Below are 20,881 nucleotides of genomic sequence, written 5' to 3' on the forward strand. Positions count from 1 at the left end.
GGGGGCAAAAAGTAACGACGTCTGGTAGCTTTTATATAACCAAAACGTTCATGGGAAACTTTTCCTACCCAAAATGGGGTCTAACAGGCGAGGGATGTACTTTCGGAAAATTTAAAGGGAATAAATAGTAGATATTTATTTTTGTGTGTGTTTTTTCCCTCTTAAAAAAGGAGGCATCGTGTGTGTGAGAGATCGTGTGTGTGTGTGTGTGTGTGTGAGAGAGAGAGAGAGCGCATCTCACCCACAACCACATTTCACACCAATTCCCCGAAGGCTTTGCTGGATTGGGGTCTGTCTGTCTGTCTGTGTGTGTCTGTGTGAGTGTGTCTCAGTGCTGACTGGAGCACAGACGCGCTGGGCTAACGGTAATGCAAGGATTCTCTCTCTCTCTCCCTCCCAAGCGTCTCATTGCCTTGTAAAAGTTGGCGTTAGGAGAAACCTTGGCCGTTAAAGCGACTTCCCTCCCCAACAGGTCCTTCCCGTGTCGGGATCATTCATCTCCCACCTTCTCTCAGACCAGGAGCAGAGAGAGAGGGGCTTCAACCGCACAGCTGGGGTCTAGCGAGGGTGAGTAACTCCTGAAGGGAAATTAACGCATTCAACGATGTGTGTGAGAAAGAGGAGGCTACATATGGGGGGGGGGGGGGGGGGGGCAGCTAAACTTAACACAGAGAATGAGAAAGCCCCCCCAAGTCATGAAGATGAAGAGAGAGAGAGAGAGGAAACAGAAGATAAACGAAGAGGATGAGAGGAAGGAAAGAAGAGTATGACAGATAGATAGATATAGACAGACAGACAGACAGACAGACAGATGGATATATTGATTGATTATGTGAGTACCAGTATATAGAGAGAGACACAGATGGATATATTGATTGGTTATCTGTACCAATACAGAGGCTGATCTTGAGGGCAGGACCTGTGGAGGGAAGTGTACTGTGACCGGGATGGGGAGAGGGCACTCGGCAGATCAGAACAGACCGATTTTGACATTTGGTGAATGTGGAGAACTTGTCTGTGTGTTTAGGGCGGGGAGTCGATGTCCGCTGGCAGGACAGCCTGGAAGAAGATGTTTCAGACTGTCCCCGACACTTCATCTTACGTGAAGGTAAGACACTGAGATGGACTGAGCTGAGCTGCTCTCAAATGGTAAATCACAATCCTGGGCAGTGGTTTTTAACACGAGAGAGAGAGAGGGAGAGAGGGGGAGAAAACAGCTCATTTTTTATGTGCTGTGGCCAAGGACAGCCTAATAAAGTGGGGAACGAGTTTACAGATTGTTTAATTACTTTTCGTTTGAACTCGCAATTATCCCCGTTGCGAATTCCTTCGTAATTGCGAATAATGAAATAATTAGCGCTGGGGAAATAAAGAGAGAGGGAGAGGGAGAGAGTGAGGGAAAGAACAAAAACAGACAGTTTTAACTTAACATAAATCATGAATTCTCCACCCAAACGGAGTATGAGTTGAAACGGGAAACAATTGATTTTTTTTCATTTTAAAAGCATTTCTGAGCCGCCGGAAGTTCAGCCGCTTTTCAGTTTATTATTAATTATATACTATCAATTTATACATTTATAGGTTGATCGATTATCGAGTGAGTTCTGTACTCAACAACAACAATGCTGATTTTTATTTTAACTCGGATTTTCCAGCGAAATGCAATCAAATTCACAACAAATTTCACGGCGTGATTTCCACACACATACCAGGAAATTGTACCTAAAATAATTTAATATGTCTACTTTTATTACATTTTACAAGCTTAGTGGGGGAGAAAAGAACACTCTAAGAAGCCGTTCGCTCTCATTCGCCCACAAAACACACAGTCACTACACTTATACACAGTCACACACTTATAATGTACAATATATTCTGTGAAGCGCTTTGAGATGTCTCAACAAGGCGTTATATCACATGCAAGAATTATTAAATTATTATTATTCCCGGGGATAAATAGTGAGGGGTTTGAAACCAGAAATCGGACACTGTGTGTGTATAAAAATAGGAGTCAAACGGCGCGCATTTGCAGACATCTTACTCTTAATATTTGGGTATGGAATAATGAAAACAAGGAGAAAGGAATTAATAACACGCCGTGTCTCCTGTGTGTAAGTGAGAAACCAGAATATTGCCCTTCTCGCCTCTGTCCAGACAGAAATCACTCTTACAATTTCCCCAGAATGTTAAAATTCACCATTCGCCTCTGGCGGAGGCGTGTATGCGGTTTTATTTTGCTTTAAAAATAAGAATAAAATGGTATATTTTAGTCACACGCGTAACTTTGGTACAAAGAACTCTGAGACGAGGCTTCTTGAGGGTCCCCTGATTTCTAGGAATTAAATAGTTTGTAGAAGCGCTGTGAGACGCTTCCAGTCTCTCTTTCGCTCCCCCAAACCTCAATCTATCAGTCTGTGCTGTTTACAGTACCCAGACTCCTAGAGTTATCTGTAGAAATAAAACCATAGGAATATGCACCCCCCCCCCCAACACACACAGTAACTTTCTTTTATAAGGAGTTACAAAGCCTCTCTCTGTATTTATGTCAAATTTGCGCCTATTTAATTATAGGTGGCAGCGTTTTGGGGGCTGCAGGTGTGTGTGTGCGAGAGAGAGAGAGAGAGAGACCGTGACTGATGGAACCCAACGCCTTTTAATCTCAGTTTAACGCCAAATAATATTACAAATTCTTGCATTTGAGAAGATGGAACGTCCCAAAGCGCTTCGAGGGAATATACTGCAAAGTGGATTACTGACTGACTGACTGACTGACTGATTGACCGCGTATTCTGTTGGCCAAACTCAAAAGGGGGAAAAAAAACAGTGGCTAAAACGATATGGGTAGAGAGGCCGTGTATATGTTTGTGTATGTATATGTGTGTGTGTGTGTATGTACTGTGTGTATATTTGCGTGCGTGTATGTTTATATGTGGGTGTGTGTGACATCGTGTGTGTATGTGAGACACAGTCTCGGAGCTGTTCTGTTCAGTCTAAAACGCTGAATGTTGCTTTGCTCGGCAGTTTTATACACAATATATTAATAAAAGACACACACACGCACACACATGGGAGAGAGAGAGAGAGAGAGCGTGAGCACGTTTCCTCGCAGCACCTCACCACGTTTGTGTTATTTCACCAAAAAAAAACTGTTTTTCCAGACAGTCTCGTCTGCAAGCGGAGGAGAGGTCTGAGAAAGGCGAAACAGTTCCTTCTCTGTTCCCTGCTTTCCCCTCCCTCCTTCCCTCCCAGACAGGGTTCAGCCAAAGATCAATGAGCCCCCCCTTTCCCTCCCTCCCTCCCGCCCTCCTTCCTCCCCCGCGCTTTGGAACCGCGGTATATGCGTATGTGTGTGTGTGTGTGTGCACTGCGCGAAAAATCGCTCCCTTCACTGAGGCGTCCGCAAGCGTTTTAGCGAGAGATGCACCTACAGTGACACCTCTAACACTGACGCGTGTGTTATGATTATAATAATAATAATCCTCGCATTTGATACAGCGCCGTATCACGTCTTCGAGACTCCTCAAAGCGCTTCACGGGATATACTGTAAAGTGCAGCGACTGTATTTTGTGGACGAAACTTTTGTGTTCCTTTCTGAGTGCTAAACCATGCGTTATTTTTTATTCTTATTTTATTGAGAATCTGTTATTTTTTTTAAAAAAAATGCGCTCGCGACAAACGCCGAGAGAGAAAGGAAAGGCGAGGCGGGCTTTAGACTTTATATTAGATTATGTTTCATTCAAGCACATCTCGCCCGGCTCCCCCCGCGCTCTCTGGCTGGCTGCTGGCTTGTTTGGCTAAGGTCAATGGAGATTGAACGCTCCAATAAAAATAAATCTTAAATTAATGATCTGGCCCCGAGCTCAGGTCCAGACAGTTTTGCTTGTGTGCTCAGCCACCCCCACCACCACTAGCGCCCCCAGAACTCTCTCCCTTCCCCCGCCCCCCCCCCCCAGCCCCTCCCCAGCAGCCCCCTCTCCCTCCCCACAGCCGCCCCCCACCAAACCCCACTAGCCCCTTCCAGCACCCTCCCCAACATCCCCCAGACCCTCTCCTCCCATCCCCCTGTCCCTCCCCTCCCCAACCAGCCACCTCTCCCTCCATCCTCCCTCCAGCCGCCCCCCTCCCCAGCCCCCCAAAACCAACCCACCCCCACAAAATGATGAGGTTTGACGCGCCTGTGTGCTTATTGGTGTTACGCGGCTGGTTTGCCGCGTTGCCAGTAGCGCTCTCATTCACTATTGCTCTCTCGTCTGTAAGTTGTAAATAAATATTGCTGTTTAATTTGCCTGGAGCTGCCTTTGGCTTTGGTTTGTATCTTCTCTTCTGTTCTGGAGCCCATTCTGTGTCTGTGTGTCTCTCTCTGTCTGTGATTATGTCTCAGTCTCAAACCAGGGAAAGATGGAACCTGGGGGGGGGGGGGGGGGTGGTGGGTGGGAGGGGAGGTGGTGGGGGGCACCTAGACTGTGTGACCCGGCGTGACTGGGCCGTGTGAACCCACCACAGGCCTGAGTCATGCTTTCTTGAGTCGTGACAGATACCTGTGGAGGGCATGTATGTGTCTGTGAGGGGGGGGGGGGGGGGGGGTTTTGTGTGTGTGTGTGAGGGGGGGGCGCGGTAGTGGTCTTTAGGGGGGCGGAAGGAGGACACCCCCCACCCCATAGAAATAATATGCAAAATCTCTCAGTAAAGTGGGAGTGTCAGACAGCTGAGAGGAAGAGTATCTGATGATGATCTCTCAAAGGAGGGTGTTTGGTGGATGACTTCTGTCAGCTCAGCCCCGGAGAGATGGGGAGAGATGCGGAGAGAGGGATGGGAATGAAGAGAGAGAGAGAGAGAGAGAAAGACAGGGAGTGGAAGTGTATCTCAGCCTCTGTAGATCCCAATAGCGAGCATTACTGCTTATGTTTTGGAATATGAGTGATTAAATACCTCCCTGTTGTAGGCAGCGCTAACGTGGGCATTCGGTTCTCTTGTACACTAAAACTGTATTCCAAGCTGGTGAGCATATACATGATCCAAATATCCCCCCTCACCCCAACACACACACACTCATACACACGTCTTGGGTGCAGACTTAAGTAGTTTACTTTGGGAGAATGAATATGGGAGTAGGAGAGAGGGATTATGATACAAATGCAAATAAATACCCCAGTTTTCTCTATCTAATAGAGATCACTAAACAGATACAAATTAGTAGCTCTATTTATCATACCTATATTACCTATATTTTACCTAGATTACCTATATACCTATGCTTATAATATATATATTTCTCTTCATATGAATAGGATTTCAAACAGCAGTAGTTACGCTCTTATTTATAATCCTATTTATATTAAGCGAGATAGTTAATATATCTATTCACTGGAATATATTCACTGAAAGTTAACATATATTTTAGGGTTAACCAAAACACGAAACTATATTTTGAATGGCCTGCTTATTCGAGAGAACATTTTCGCGCCGACCTCGCCTCCTAAGTAACATCTGTGGAAAAAATTGCGATGATTCTTAACGGTTCGTTAAATTCAATTACATTGAGTTAAATGAACGCATGTGTTAAGATAACAACAACAGTAAGGCGAGGGCAGGTTTCAACGCTTACGTTTACGAAAAAAAAGGGGGATTGTCCGTGGGTTTTCTTAACGAGCGCAAGGAATGGGTTAAGAAACCCCAGCGCAAATTGTGCCCCCAATTGCGCTGACGCTGGGAGTAATGGCGTTCGCTAATTGCGCGCTGTTACTTTTCCGCCTGTTTAGCCGCAGACAGGGGTAAAGGGTATTAGGTAAGACGGGTCATGTGAACTGTGTGTACAAAGGGTATTTTATATATAAAAACATGACAATAAGCACCTTAACTCAAGCCCAAAGCGGGGAATGGAGCCCTCGCTTCCGAGTCTCAAACTATCCCCAAACCTTGGCTTGAGAGATTTAGTGTGTGTGAGACACAGAGAGAGACACAAACAGAGAGTGTGAGAGAGACAGAGAGGGTATGTGTTTCTATGTGTGAGAGAGAGTGAGTCTGTGAGACACAGAGAGAGTGAGTGTGAGTGAGACAGACAGTGTGTATGTGAGAGTGATTGAGTGCATGTGTGTGAGTTTGAGAGACAGAGTGAGTGAGTGAATGTGAGAGAGAGAGAGACAGAGAGAGCAAATGGCCACAGGGTCCCGAGTTCGCTGACTTTGGACCAAATCAAACGGTGACGATTGTTTCTTTTGCTTATCTCAGCGACCAAAATATCCTGCTTTGAAAAAAAACTCTGTGTGTAATGAGCCCCGATCATTGGTTAAGCGCTTCCTCCCGGGCGGCGACTGACTTCACTTCCCAAAACCTCGCCACATACAGCCATCCGGTGTTTCACCTCCTCTCCTGTCCTCTCCCTGTGTGTGTGTGTCCGTGTCCGGGGTAAGCGGGGAGGGTACCTGCTCATTGCCCGGGTCATGTTCGGCATATTGTTCCCATTGGGGGAAAAGGGACGATATTGGGTGACATGGATTGCTCCATTAAGGTAAGACTAAGAGAGAAGAGGGGTTCGGGGGGGGGCGGGGGGTCGCTGAGACTCGATCCCCCCTGGCGCTTGGCTCACGCCCCCTTCTCTCCCCTCCCCCCATTCTCCCCCTTCTCTTCCCTCTTTCCCCCCTCCTCTCCCCTCCCCCCCTCTCTGGTGTCTCAACTTTCTTCACAACTTTCCAACCCAAAGCGGTAAATCCGATTTCCTCTTATTTCCTCTCTTTTTTTTTCCCTCCCTCGCTCTCTCCCATCTCCTGTTAAATTTCCTCTTCCTTTCAGCGCCCAGAGCAAGTGTGTGAGATGTGAGCTGTCAGTGAGATCGACACACACAGATAAACACAGATAGAGACAGAAAGACACTGTGAGACAGATAGACACAGAGACAGACACACAGAGAGACAGAGAGACTGGGTGGGATACTCAGAACCCCTCGGGTCGGGTGCGCCTCGCTTTCTGTCGACTCACTTCTCTTCCAAGTTTTGGAATATTTGGCTCAGAATCGTCCCGCCTGGGGTGGGGTGCGGGATGGGGGGGTATCAGGCTCTTCACCGCTTCTCCCTGCTCGGGTTTAGCCCGGGAGAGCGCCATGGGAGGAAGGTGGACGGGACCTACCAGACAGACAGCGCGTCCTGGAGACATTTCAAGCTGCGTAATGTTGGTTTATGGCACAGCGCCCGGGTGTAACGCAGTGTCACCGGGACCTTGCTCCTCGCCCTGCCCTTGCCCCAGTCCCAGCCTCTGCTCCCAGTCCCAGCCTCTGTTCCCAGTCCCAGCCTCTGTTCCCAGTCCCAGCACCCAACCTCAGCCCTCAACCCCCAAACCCAGCAACCCCCACATCGCGCCTCAGCCGCGAGGGGAACAGGCTGACCTACAAGTAAATCCGAACGAGGGAATCCGGGGGCTGCTGAAATGTGACGGGTCAGTTTGTGGTGTCATTACTTTGTTTTCAGTTACTGAGGAAAGCGAAGTTTGCAGAGTTGGGAAACGCGATCGCCTGAACCCTTCCCGTTTCCCGGGGCTGGGGAATGAGACTGTGAGAGAGAGAGACTAGTAGGGAGAGTCTGGGAGAGAAACTGGGAGAGGGAGAGAGAGAGACTGGGAGGGAGAGTCTAGGAGAGGGGGAGAGAAACTAGGAGAGAGAGAGACTGGGAGGGAGAGTCTAGGAGAGGGGGAGAGAAACTAGGAGAGGAAGAGAGACTAAAATAGAGTGACTGAGGAATATAGCGAGCGTTTTTTATCTCTTCAATGCCCGCTTTGCCTCAGCGACTGAGGAGACGGTCTTTCTCACCAGTCTCTCTTATCGACACACCAGAAGGCTTCCGTTACTTAGTCTTGTTTCCTTCTGTTGTAAGTACAGTATAACAAAGAGGAGAGAGGGTGAGAGCGTCGCTTCTCTCTCTCTTTCTCTCTGCTCCTGTGTAACAAGCAGTCAGTGAGTGTGCAGTTGTGATGTGTTGTGCGTTTTATATAAAAATCTGTTTTGATCCTCTGTTTGTTCCCAGGCTGTGCTGTAATCGGTGAGCTGGCTGGCTTTCTCGCTGGCTCTCTCCTCTCTCTGTCTGTTTCACTTTCTCCCCCCCACCACCACCCCCTCTCTCACCCTCTCCCTCCCCTCTCAGTCTGTCTCCCTCTCTGTCTCCCCCCCCGACTCTCTCTCTCTGACTCTCTCTCCCTGGCTGTGAGGGTTGTTGTGAGGGTTTTTGTTGAGAGCTAGCAGATGTAGAAAGCAATTTGAGAAACCGCAACGGGTTAGAGTGTTTGTCAAGTGATGTGATCCTATTTGCGGCGCTATGTACAGAGGGATCTCTCTCTGAGAGAGAGAGCGCGGGGGACATGCGGAGCGCATTATTCTTAACCTTTAACCATCACAACTCGCTTTGCCCAGATGGTGTAAATAGTGTGTGAGTATGTGTGTGTGTGTATATATATATTGTTTTTCTATGAATGAACCTTAATACACAGAGTGCATTCATTTACAAATACCTAAGACTGTCGGATATTGTATTGTTTTATATTATACTGTATAATGTACACATATTCACGTGTGTATATAATACATATATTACTAAAATAATATACCCTTTTATGACAAACACCGTTACAAACAGTCTGTTTCAAACCGACGAGTGAACGATAGTTAATTATGAACACACACATATTTCTATTAACTTTAGTCCCATTGTATAAGGCCTTCGTGTTCCCAATATAACAAATAGTCGATAATAAAATATCTGACAGGATTAGGTGCTTTTATTTAAATGAAGACACTTAAATGTGTGTGTATATACATACGGTTCATTCATAGAAATAATGATGATCGTGAAATGCGCGTTGGGCTGTTTAGCACATGGACTAATCATAATGAAAGGCTTTTGCAGGTGGCCCTTAATTGTAATTAGCCAATGAAAAGGATAGAACTTTCTATACTCCCTGGGCTATTAACCCGAGCTGCATTTTAGCAACAATATATTCTCATAACAGGGAATGAATACAAGAACATCTCAAATAATCACAGGCGCCAGAACCCTGATGTAGAAGCTACTCCTATACAAACACTCTCGCACTCACCAACATAACGCAAACAATAATCCGTATATTTTACTTGTGTTTTTGATTTCTGTGTGAGGATACGTTGCTGTTAAAATGCAGATTGGGTTTCGCTCATAAAATAAACAGTCACTACACCTGACGCGCACTCTCACTCTCTCCCTCACTCTGTCTCTCACACCCCCCCTCTCTCTCTCACACACTCTCTCTCTCCCCCCAGGAGGCTCTCTCGGTTGTGAGTGACGATCAGTCCCTCTTTGACACCTCCTACGCCGCTGCCCACCTGCCCAAAGCGGATATGACGGCCTCGGCCGCCGCCGACTATGGACAGACCCACAAAATCAACGCTTTGCCCCAACAGGAGTGGATCAACCAACCGGTCCGCATGAACATCAAACGGGAATATGAGCACATGAACGGCTCCAGGTAACAGACACCTGTCCACCTCGCGCAGGCGCACTGCACGCCAGGTATCCCCCCCCCTCCACACACCTCTGGCAACATGGGCCCATCCCAACAAGACTCTGGGACGTGAGCTATCTCTGGCCAGCGCCTTGGGACGCCCTCTCCACGTGACAGGAGGTAGCGAAGCCCAATTTTGTGGTGGTGTTGTCCTGGGGTCACCCTGGAGACCACCCCCCGCCCCCCCCCGATTTGCTGTGGCTTTTAATCCCATCGCACACCCCATTGCTAACTATTTGGAGAGTTTCATGCCAAATGTTTAAGGGAGGAGATTCCATTTCACTGACCAATGGTTTGGGTACCTGTGTCTCTCTCCCTGAACTCGATGGTTCAGGCCGTGATGTACTGAGCTCGTTCTGTGCTCACAAACACACAGTCACTACACCTCCCAACACATCCTGTGAAAGCGCTTTGAAACGTCTCTCCCACCCCCCCATCCCGCCGACATGAGAGGCGCTAACAACAACTTACATTGATATAGCGCCCCTCCCACAGTGCAGCGTCCCAGAGCGCTATTAAACACAAGGATTATTATATTATTATTTTATCGCATTATATTTGAGCGATTAACGTTTCACCACACTGAGAGGAGAATTGTCATGTCAAGCCTGGGGGGCATTTAAAACACTAAATATTCCCCTCCAAATGAATGATATAATTACAATAATCTCATTGTAAAATATTGGGTTGTGAAGCGTTAGAGAGAGTTATACATTGTGGGCAGCTGACAGATACCTCAACCCCTTATTTCTCGTATTATTATTATTATTTGAACTTTTCCCCCTCTCCCTCGCTCCTTTCAAAAATAACACTTTTCATGAAGATTGGGAGATTTCTCCTGTTCGAATTGAGAAATTCGTACCCACAAAATGCACAGTCCCTCCACTTTACAGTATATTCTGTGAAGCGCTTTGAGACGTCAAATTCAAAGATTATTATTATTATTATAATAATTGGGACTGTTAATGGGGACAGTATAAACCGGGCTGGTCTTAAAATAGACTAGTCTGATTACAGAACGTGCAATCGCCTCAAACGTTATTATTATTATAAACTCAGTGATATTTAGCTGAAGGTAAAAAAAAAGGACGTTTCATCCACAAATAACGGATCAACCGCAGCAAAAGGCTTATTGGCGTCTTGAATCTTTCAGCACAGAGGGAGACCATTTAGCCCATTTTGCCTTTGAAAGAGCTATCTGTGTCTCACCCCCCACCCCACTCAAAGCACCTATTACACAGCTCTGATAATGCAGAGGTCACAAACACACGTCAACATTGTCAAAACGGATGGCTTCTGTTTTCAACGAGTTTTGTTGCAGGAATGAGCTGCAGAACTGGACTGTATCACTACGTGTGCTTCATAGACACGACAATGACAGAGAGATGGCACCTGCTCTCTTCTCTCGCCCCATTCTCTCTCTCTTCTCTCTCTCTCTCTCTCTCTCTTAACACCTCTCACTTTCTCTCACTCTCACCCCTGTCTCTCTCAAATCCCCTCTCCACGTCACTATCTCTCGCTCTGTGTGTCTCTTTCTAACATCACTTTCTGTGTGTGTCTCTCTGACTACCCCTCTCTATGGGTGTCTCTCTGACTACCCCTCTTTATGTGTGTCTCTCTGTCTACCCCTCTCTATGTGTGTGTCTCTCTGACTACCCCTCTCTATGTGTGTGTGTGTGTCTCTCTGACTACCCCTCTCTATGTATGTCTCTCTGACTACGCCTCTCTATGTGTGTCTCTCTGACTACCCCTCTCTATGTGTGTGTCTCTCTGACTACCCCTCTCTATGTGTGTGTCTCTCTGACTACCCCTCTCTCTGTGTATGTCTCTCTGACTACCCCTCTCTCTGTGTATGTCTCTCTGACTGCCCCTCTCTATGTGTGTGTCTCTTTCTCACACCCCCTCTTGTTGCCCTCAGGGACTCCCCTGTTGACTGCAGTGTCACTAAGTGTAACAAACTGGTCAGCGGCTCCGACCCCAACCAACTAAACTACAACAGTTACATGGATGAGAAGAATGGCCCACCCCCTCCCAACATGACAACTAATGAGAGAAGAGTCATCGTCCCAGCAGGTAAATTGCCTCACCTGTGTGTGGGTGTGTGTGTGGTGGGGAAAGTCACCCCCCCTTCCTTCTTCCCCCCCCCCAACGCCTCCCTCTGCCCCCTCCTCCCCCCTCTGCCCTCTCTCTCTCTCTTCCCTCTGCCGCCCTCCTCCCATATCCAAAACCTTGCTCCTGTTTGCTGTGATGACAGACAGTGTAAGTGCCGAGGGTTTGTCCCGGGAATTGTAGGTGGAAGCGGCCGGACATTGAATGTTCCCTGTCCAGACAGTCAGGTTGTGGGGATAGTTTCCCACCGCACATCTGGGCTGAGTAAAGGTGGTGCAAAAGGGCAAAGGCCGATTGAGGAGCATCAATGTGCCAGCGCTCAGTGGTCAGGGGGCTATGTGTGTGTGTGTGGGAGGAAGGGGCTATGTGTGTGGGGAAGGGGCTATGGAGAGGGTTGTGTGTGTGTGTGGGGGGGGGGGGGGGTAGCTATGTGTGTGTGGGGAGAGGGGAGTCCTGGCTGAGGTGAAGGTCCCAGTGCCTGACTCCCCCTCTCCCCCCCCCCCCCAGATCCCACGCTGTGGAGCCAGGAGCATGTCAGGCAGTGGCTGGAGTGGGCGGTGAAGGAATACGGACTGGTGGACGTTCACGCGAATCTGCTGCACAACACCGACGGCAAAGAGCTGTGTCAGATGAACAAAGATGACTTCCTGCGCCTCACGTCCCTCTACAACGCAGAGGTCCTCCTCTCTCATCTCAATTACCTCAGGGAAAGTGAGTACATCCCCAGCACAGGGCAGGCACAGGGCGACTGGAAGCCAGAGCAGAGCCGGCCATGGGGGGGGGTCATTAATTACATCCACAGTATTGTGGAGGAGGAAGAGGACGTATTGGGTGGTGGTGGAAGGGGGTTGGGGAGGTTTGGGGGGGTAGTGGGTGGGGTTGTAGCCTCCTGTTAGGATTGTGGAAGGGGTAGAGATGCGTTTGACGTCTGCACTGATCCTCGTTATACACAAGTGACTTTGTGAGCACCACAGCTCCGATTGACAGTATCCACGTAAGCACCGGAGAGCGCCTGTGCTGGAATAGCGCTCAGGAGGTGGCGTCCCGACTAACACTATTATTGGCACCAATAATAATAGTGAAGCTGTCTAGGGCACAAAACCACTTGTGAGGAGCCAGGTTTCCCTTTTCCTCTCACTATTTCACAGCAACCAACACTGAACACACACACATATATATAATATACAGCATATATATATATAAGAGAGAGAGATGTGTTATATAATTACACACACTGATGTGATGCGAAGGTTTTTACGCTGTGTATTAAAATAGACCCGTTATAACGTCGTATGACAGGCTCCAAGTTAAAAGGAAACCTTTCTCTTTCTGGCTGATGGCGTTTTTTGTGGTCACAAAATCTACAGTCACTACACTTTACAGTATATTGTGTGAAGCGCTTCGAGACGTCTCGAATAAAGTGATCAGGCGCTGCATCAAATGCACAGGTTATTATTGTAATAATTATTATTTGAGAACTGGAAAGCATTCATTCAGTATTTCACCGAAAATGAGATACAAAGAAATCCTTTCGCCTTGTGTGGGTCCGATTTATTTCAATCAATTGACTATTTTATTTTGTGTGAGGGGTGGGGTGTGTGTGTGTGTGTGTGTGTATGTGTGTGAGGGGGGGTATGTGTCTGTGTGTGGGGGGGAAGAAAGCTGAAAGACAAAAAGTTGAGTGAGTTTTGTGTATAGTACAATATCTTATATATTGCAGTATATCTGGCCAACACATGTGGGGGTTTTGTGGAAGGTAACATAATGTGAACATATTGCACAGCGCGTCTCAGCGACTTTATAATGGCCTCAGTGTAACAGGAGATCAGGTCACATCCGACCCCGGCTTTAGATTTCAGTAACAATGGAAAAGACAGACTTCCTCAGATTTCTTTCCTTAAATCTTCTCTCAAATCTGCCTATTAGTATTGCAAAACATCTTTAAAATATACAGACTTCATTCAGCCCGCTCGATTAAGCAGCGCAGTTAATAATAATAATAATAATAATAATAATGACACAAACTACAATACAACATTACATTTATAAAGTGCCTTTCAGAAATTACATTTATAAAGTGTATTTATAAAGTGTCGGGAGGACGTCCTAAGGCGCTGGAATAATAATAATCATCCTTGAATTTTGATATAGAGCCTTATCCCTCTTTACCTTCAGTCTTAAAAGCTCGAGATTTGGGAGAAGAACACTGAATGGAATCCACGCCAAACCAATCGATTTTTAATTTTTTCTTTTAACCTTTTTTTGGGGGCTTTCATTATTTTAGTTTGGAAATTAAATTATTTGCAAATATATATTTTAACAGATCTATAAATATGTATTTAAAAAAATCGTTTCACTTGGTCCTGTCCCTTGAAGTTGACGTTTCCTTGTCTCAAGTCCCTCTGTGTTCCTCATACAACATACACTCACTTTCCTGTACTGTGTATAACCCTGAAATCGCTTTGAGTCGCGAAAGGTACTCTGGCAATTATCAGGATGATGATTATTTAAATGGAAGTTGCTTTGACAGCGATTTCTGTAGTTTCCAACCTCAATATTTTCCCAAAATAACGTTAAACCCCAGATTAGCCTTAGATTTTGCTATTAAATTTAGCCATCTCTCGCTGGTTTAATGGCTCTGTACGATAGAACTGGGACTAAATATTTTGCATTCATCCTTTTTTTTTGCTTTCTTTAAAAATATGTATCGTTTGCAGAGCATTAATGGGAATGTCCATTTGATGCAGTTTCTTCTGGAGACGGGATTCTCTGTGTAAATTCTTTGAGGCGTCTGTGATTAAAATGCCGCGTCAAAATGCAGGGATTATTATTAATTATGACTATTAACTCTGCTGCCTCATCGAGCGGGCTGTCATCTGGGATTATTTTTTTTTGTAGATTTTTAAACTGCACCCAGTTATGGAAACCATTTTACTAAAAAGAATACCGACACACACAGTCGGGATTGCGTACTGGGAGCTTGTGTGTGTGTGTGTGTGTGTGTGTGTGTGTGAGAAGAGTGTGTGTGAGAAAGTGTGTGTGTGTGTGATAGAGTGTGTGTCCAGATGTAAATGTAACCTCACAAACTGTCTCTCTGGCGTCTGTCATTGCTCCGAAGCGCTCTGAGACGCTACCCTGCGTGGAGGGCGCTATATAAGTGCAAGTAGTTGTTGTGTCTTAAGCCATCAGCTCCATGGCGGGTGTCAGTCAGTCAGTCCCTCTGGTCTCCGCTGTGTTATCTGTCGTCAGATCGCGCAAACAAAATACGGAATCCAATCGATTCGCTGTGGAGTCTCCCACTCGGAGGGGAAAGTTTGCAGAAGGGGAGAGAGGGAACATCACTAGTTTTTCTTTGACTTTTACCTGAACAATCACAGGATGTATTTGAGCCGTGTGTTCCTCTTTCCCACAGTGTTTTCCCCCAGTGTCTTTCCGATATAATTAGATAGAACATTATTGGTATAATAATGATATATTATTATTATTTCCATTATCAAACAGAGACGGGATATTCTCACAATTATTCACAGCCTCAATATTTGTGGGGAAAACAAGTTAGAAGATGTTGGTTGCTTAAAATAAAGCGTTGAGGTCTGGGTTTTGATCAGCTCAAGAGAGAAAGCGAAACGCACCAGTGTTTTCTGGGGTAAAAACAAATGACAAATGGATGTTTGGCGTTTAAGGTGTGGAAATGTTGTTAAGTGACGGGCATTGTGAGTCAGGGGGTGGGGAGAAATCAAATCTAATTTGAAATGTAAACCAATTCACTGTTTATTCAACCTGACAGGCAAACTGAGTCTTAAACTGTCCCAATCCACTAACTGTTATAGAGAATCAGAGCTTTTGACCACAGAGGACTCAGCTCATTATGAGGCTGTGTAATCCCACTCCCTTGTCGATTACCCCGTTATATTGTTCCTTATCGCATGTTTATCTGCTTCCATCTCAATCCATCTCCTAACAACCCTCTGTGTGTGTGTGTGTGTGTGTCTGTGCGGATAAAAAACACAGGTTCATGTTCTCACCTGTGATACATTCAGATAAATTAGTTACACAATAATAAAATCACAATGTTCTCATTTCAAGAACTTGTGGGGTGTGTGTCTGTGTGTCCTTCACTGTAAGGCTGCGGTAATTATCCTTGGGTTGTAACAGCCGATGTGAAATTCCCACCATAAGAGGGAAGCCCAATTAACCCTTTATTAGAGTCTAACATGATGGGATTTCTAAAGGGATTCCTTTATGAGGAATCGGAGTGGAACATCGCTGCTGATGACTGGAAATGTCTCGCTGTCCTTGTGCTCTGCTCTGAAGTCGATGGTGTCGGAGTGTACTTCCTGAGGCTCAGTATGACACAATTTCCTGTTTCTTAATTAGGGAATCCTGTTTGAAATGGTCACAATTTAGAACCCATTCGGAAAGGAGTTGAGAATGACTTGCGATTCAATCCACGATCCTGTACCACTTACATTTCTTATAGCGCCTTTCGCGTCAGGAGGACTTGTTAAAGTGTTTGAAATAGGCTGGCGGGGTGCCTATGGTAGGGGCGAGAGGTGAAAGGGGTTCATAGAATTATAGAACCTTGCAGCACAGGAGGAGGCCATTCAGCCCATCGAGCCTGTGCCGACTCTTTGAAAGAGTTGCCAACTAGCCTCACTCCCCCGCTTTTACCCCACAGCCCTGCAAATATTTTCTTTTCAAGTACCCATCCAATTCCCTTTTGAAAGCTTGTGGTTGGGGGTGAAGGGGGTTGGGGTTGGGGAGAGAGAGAGAGAGAGAGAAAGATGACCAATATTGTGGTCAAGGAGGTATGTCTTGAGAGTTGTGACAATCCCATTTCTGTGGTGCATTAATTCACGCCAATCTGCTCTATGAGATCAACTCAGTCAATGGATACGCAAGCGTTTGAGTTATGACAGCCACATTAGGATGGGCACACAATTAGGCTGTGGACAGTTTACTGACAGGAATGTGGCAGACAATGACTGGTGTTTAGCCTGTAAATCTCAGATATGTTGTTGATGCCACATGCGATAATAGAATCAAATTGAAAAGCAAATGTTTATGACATCAAAGGAAACACTCTTACAGCAACAAGAACAACAAATTTACATTTATATACAATAATGCCTTTCATGTTGGGAGGTCATTATATAAATGTAAATTTGTTGTTTTTGTAAGAGTGTTTCCAATCTTCTTCCTTTGATATAATAAACATTTGTTTTTTTCACCAACAAAGTACGCAGTCAATCCACTTTACAATATATTTATTATTATTCTGTGAATAGCTTTGACATGTTGCAACAAATTAAATTCCTATAGTGGTTTTCACATTGGGAGAATGTTCTAATGTGCTGGAGGTGTCAATGACGTGATAAGGGGCCATATCAAATGCAATGATTATTATATTATAATAAATATGTTTCAGAGAACCAGTGTAGGCACAATGGACTGAAAGCTGAAAATTTCTATGGTTTCATTTTATTCTCTGAAGGCATCTTGTATTTCTCTTTAGAGGATTCTGGCTGCCACATTGCTGATCTCTAACTTGAAGCAAATGCAATGTGAAGGAGTTTCTGTTTTATTTCCAGTTCTGCAACCTTCCTTCCTCCCCCATCCCTTAACTGCCCCCAAATATATAGCCAATCCACTTTGCAATATATTACGTGAAGCGCTGTGAGACGTCTTGAAGACGTGATAAGGTATATTGGAGTATTTAGCATATTGGTTGAAGCACGTGCCTCGCAAGCGAGAGGACCCGGGTTTGATTCCCAAATGGGGTGAAACATTAGGCAAGTTTCCTTACTCCGCACGCCGCAGTAAGTAGGAACCCGGTTGTTAGTCGATTGGTTGCTGAGTTTCGCCCACAAAATATACAGTCAATTCACTTTACAGTGTATCCTGTGAAGTGCTTTGAGATGTTTTGAGGCGTTATATCAAATGGAAGGATTATTATTATTATATACTCGGTGTAAATCCGCCACGCAGTGTAAAAGGCTCTCACCCAGTGTGACACTGAAATGAAGGAGATAGCGACTGAACTTGTGAACCATTGGAGGTTGGTTGCAAGTTACTCTGTGATTAATTCATTGTAATATCTTCTGTAGGTAGTTCTCCATTAACCTATTCCACGTCAACTCACACTGACCAGCCCGCACGCCTCCCAGCCAAAGAAGGTGGGTTCAATTTCCTTCTGTTAAAACCACCTAAAGCGGGTTTGGTGAATGATAGTCAATCTGGGTCATTTATTCACTGAGTGGGATCTTGTTAATTTATCTGATGAAGCCAATGCTCAGCACGTGACACACAGGATATCTGTTAAAATAACCTTGCGAGTTAAAAGGGACTTTCCGCAGGATATATTTAACATACAAAGACTCCTTTGATATCTGCTGTGCGTCAGCCTGGCTCAATTGATAGCCGCTCTTGCCTCTGAGTGAGACAATGTGACAACGTGCTCTATCAAATGCAAGGATAATTATTATTCGTGTCGTTGTTATTTAGCCCTGGCTTCAGGTCCAAATTTTTAGTGTTTTATCTACAAAGGACAAGCAAGTCCCAGTGTTGTTGTGTATAATGTGTCGTGCTGGGGGCATGCTTCATTGTCAGAGATCCTGGATATGATGTTAAACCGAGCTCCCGTCCTGTGCCTTGTGGAGTCCTGTAGGCAGTGGTTAGAGCACTTGCCTCGCAAGCCAGTGGACCTGGGTTCGATTCCCAGGCAGGGCGAACCGTGAGTGAAGTTTCCTTACTCCACACACCTCTGTTTACCTAGCAGTACGTAGGAACCCAGTTGTTAGTTGGTTGGCGGATCGCTATTCTGAGGGTAATAATCACTTAAAAAAAAATCAAGGAAAATGCCAGGGTTCTGACCAAACCCACAGCAGAAAGACAGGTTTTCAGTGGGTTTCGAAGGTGGTGAGAGAAGGCACGAGGCTTCTTAGAGAAAGTTGATAATAATAATCCCTACATTTGCTACAGCGTCTTTCATGTCAGGAGGACGTCCTCCCAAAGTGCTTCACAGGATTTGCTGTAAAGAGCAGTGACCGTGTGTTTTGTGGGCAACATTCCCATGAGCGGCAGTAAGTGAGGTGGTTGAAGACTTAACCATTTCAGGGTGGGATGGAGGGAGCGAAGAAACAGTAAACTAGAAGCAAAGAGAAGAGTTTGGGGTGGGATGATGGAGCTGGATGGGGTGTGAGGTGTAATTACAGACAGGCAGAGGGAACTTCCATTATTAGCTGTGCTGTGCTGTACCTGAGCCAGTGAAAGTCTGAGTGTGGTGGTTCATGTGGGACATCCTTCCATTTTCCAGGACAAAGCTTGACGAGGAGAACAGTAGCTGTGTAGCCAACGTGTGTCACAGTTAATGGCTCCTTTTGACAGCCCTGCGATGTTTACACATTCAACCTTCAATTAACTTCACCACCAAATACAATTAAACCTAAACTCAGGAAGTCAGAAAGTTGTGTTCGCAATGAATCTGGAAATAGAAGCAAAGTGGTGTTCACACGCATACACACACTCACGCACACACTCACCGCACACAAACACACCGCAGAGTAAAGTGTATTTTGTGCCAGTCCACTCCAGGGCTGAGGCCTGAAATTCCCCCTAGTCTTAGCCTGTGAGACTATTTTGGCTTAAAATGTTGCAGACGGAGCAGAATCATAGAAAGTGAAAATGAAGAACTTTCCTCGATTCTGTGGGATCCTAAACATTAAGACGAAATTATGAAAAATAATCATAATTTGGTCACCCAATCCACGACTGTTAGTGGGACACTGTGCACAATTGGCTGCCGCGTTTCACCCACAAAATATACAGTCACTACACTTTACAGTATATTCTGTGAACCGCTTTGAGACATTTCGAAGATGTGGTAAGGTGCTGTATCAAATATACATATAGCTGGGATTCACCGGGTCTTACCACAGGCCACGACAACCCACATTGGAAATCAATGCTGATCTACAGACGAGCAGTGGAGATGCTGTGAGTTGAACTGTCGTTCTCTTAACACGAGGGCAAGCTCATCATCATCAGACGCAAATGATTTCCCAGTTCCGTGAGGCTCTGTGCTGGAATGTGTAGCAGTCTGTCCCTCGCCAGGCTACACAGCTCCTTAGGGGCTCGGAGCCAAGTGTATTTAACATTATAATGCAGTAAACAGCCTTAAATATAGTGTCTCTCCCAACAGTTAAACACTGGAATGTGTTCCCACAGGAGACCACACCCTAGCTCCTTAGTTGATGTTTGTACACAAAAAAAACATTTGATTCAGATCATAAACATTTCAAATTTGTCCAGCGGTAAACATTTAAGATTGCGAAGAATTTGTGAAAATCCTTAAATTCGGCTTTAATTTGTTTTAAGAACCACGGAAAAAACGGCTTCCAGAAATTAGGACGGCATACAATACTGTGGGCAGGAGGATTTGGGAAAGGTGGAGGAGGATTGTGGAGTCCAGCAGCTCAGTGGTTATAGCGCTCGCCAAGCAAGTGAGAGGAGCTGGATTTGATTCCCGGCAGGGCAAAACATTGGGCGAGTTTCCTTACTCCACACGCCTCTGTTTAACTAGCATTAAGTAGAAACCCAGTTGTTAGTCGATCAGTGGATCGCTTTCCCGAAGGTAATAATCCCTTGAACAAAAAATAAAGAGAGGAAGGTCCTATTTGTGCTAGAAAATGCAACCTGGGAACACTAATTCTTACCAGTGTTAATCTGGTAAACTCCTGATAATTCGCCACTCCAGGCGAAAGAACTCAGTGACGAGTTATCAGGAGTTGACTGTATTAACATCATTGACAACTCTATGTGTCGATTTCCTATTTTCTCCTTCCCCGCCATGGCTAGGATGATCACTGTACTGGGCCAGTCAATGGGTTACAGGTTTCACTCTGGGTTTATAGTTAATCTGATGTCTCACTCGTCACTGGCAAGTAGAATGGTTGCCACAGGCTGGTGCTTTGAGCTCAGCCTGTGTGTGTGGGTGGGTGGTGGGGCTGTGGGTTTCAATGATGTGATAAGTGACCTGAACATTAGAGTTTTAAATATTAATTAAATAATAATAATAAACTTTGCATTTGATAGTAGACTTTCATGTCAGGAGGATGCCTCCAAGTGCTTCACATGATTTACTGTAAAGCGCAGTGACTGTATGTTTTTAACACACGTGGCTGCCACGTTTGCCTTCAAAATACACAGTCACTACACTTGACCCCAATTCCCCGTGAAGCACTTTGAGATTTT

The 20,881-nt window shown here is 45.6% G+C and overlaps 1 protein-coding gene across 6 annotated transcripts in view; it reads left to right on the forward strand.

Moving 5' to 3' along the window:
* Positions 1-316: 316 nt before the first annotated feature.
* Positions 317-20,881, forward strand: part of fli1 (Fli-1 proto-oncogene, ETS transcription factor) — a 32,399-nt gene continuing 11,834 nt past the window's right edge. For 2 of the 6 annotated variants that reach the window (XM_042343969.1, XM_042343970.1), the window contains exons 1-6: positions 317-567; positions 1,028-1,108; positions 9,279-9,484; positions 11,439-11,593; positions 12,137-12,340; positions 17,737-17,805. In XM_042343969.1, coding sequence (XP_042199903.1) covers positions 1,040-1,108; positions 9,279-9,484; positions 11,439-11,593; positions 12,137-12,340; positions 17,737-17,805 — 703 coding nt within the window. In that variant the 5' untranslated portion in view covers positions 317-567; positions 1,028-1,039. Of the gene's footprint in view, positions 568-1,027; positions 1,109-6,340; positions 6,510-7,282; positions 7,430-9,278; positions 9,485-11,438; positions 11,594-12,136; positions 12,341-17,736; positions 17,806-20,881 lie in introns of those variants that run through there. The other 4 variants (XM_042343971.1, XM_042343972.1, XM_042343973.1 and 1 more) reach the window with 3 other exon arrangements.

The sequence above is a fragment of the Callorhinchus milii genome, unplaced genomic scaffold (assembly GCF_018977255.1).
Source record: "Callorhinchus milii isolate IMCB2004 unplaced genomic scaffold, IMCB_Cmil_1.0 Scaffold25, whole genome shotgun sequence".
Taxonomy (NCBI): domain Eukaryota; kingdom Metazoa; phylum Chordata; class Chondrichthyes; order Chimaeriformes; family Callorhinchidae; genus Callorhinchus; species Callorhinchus milii.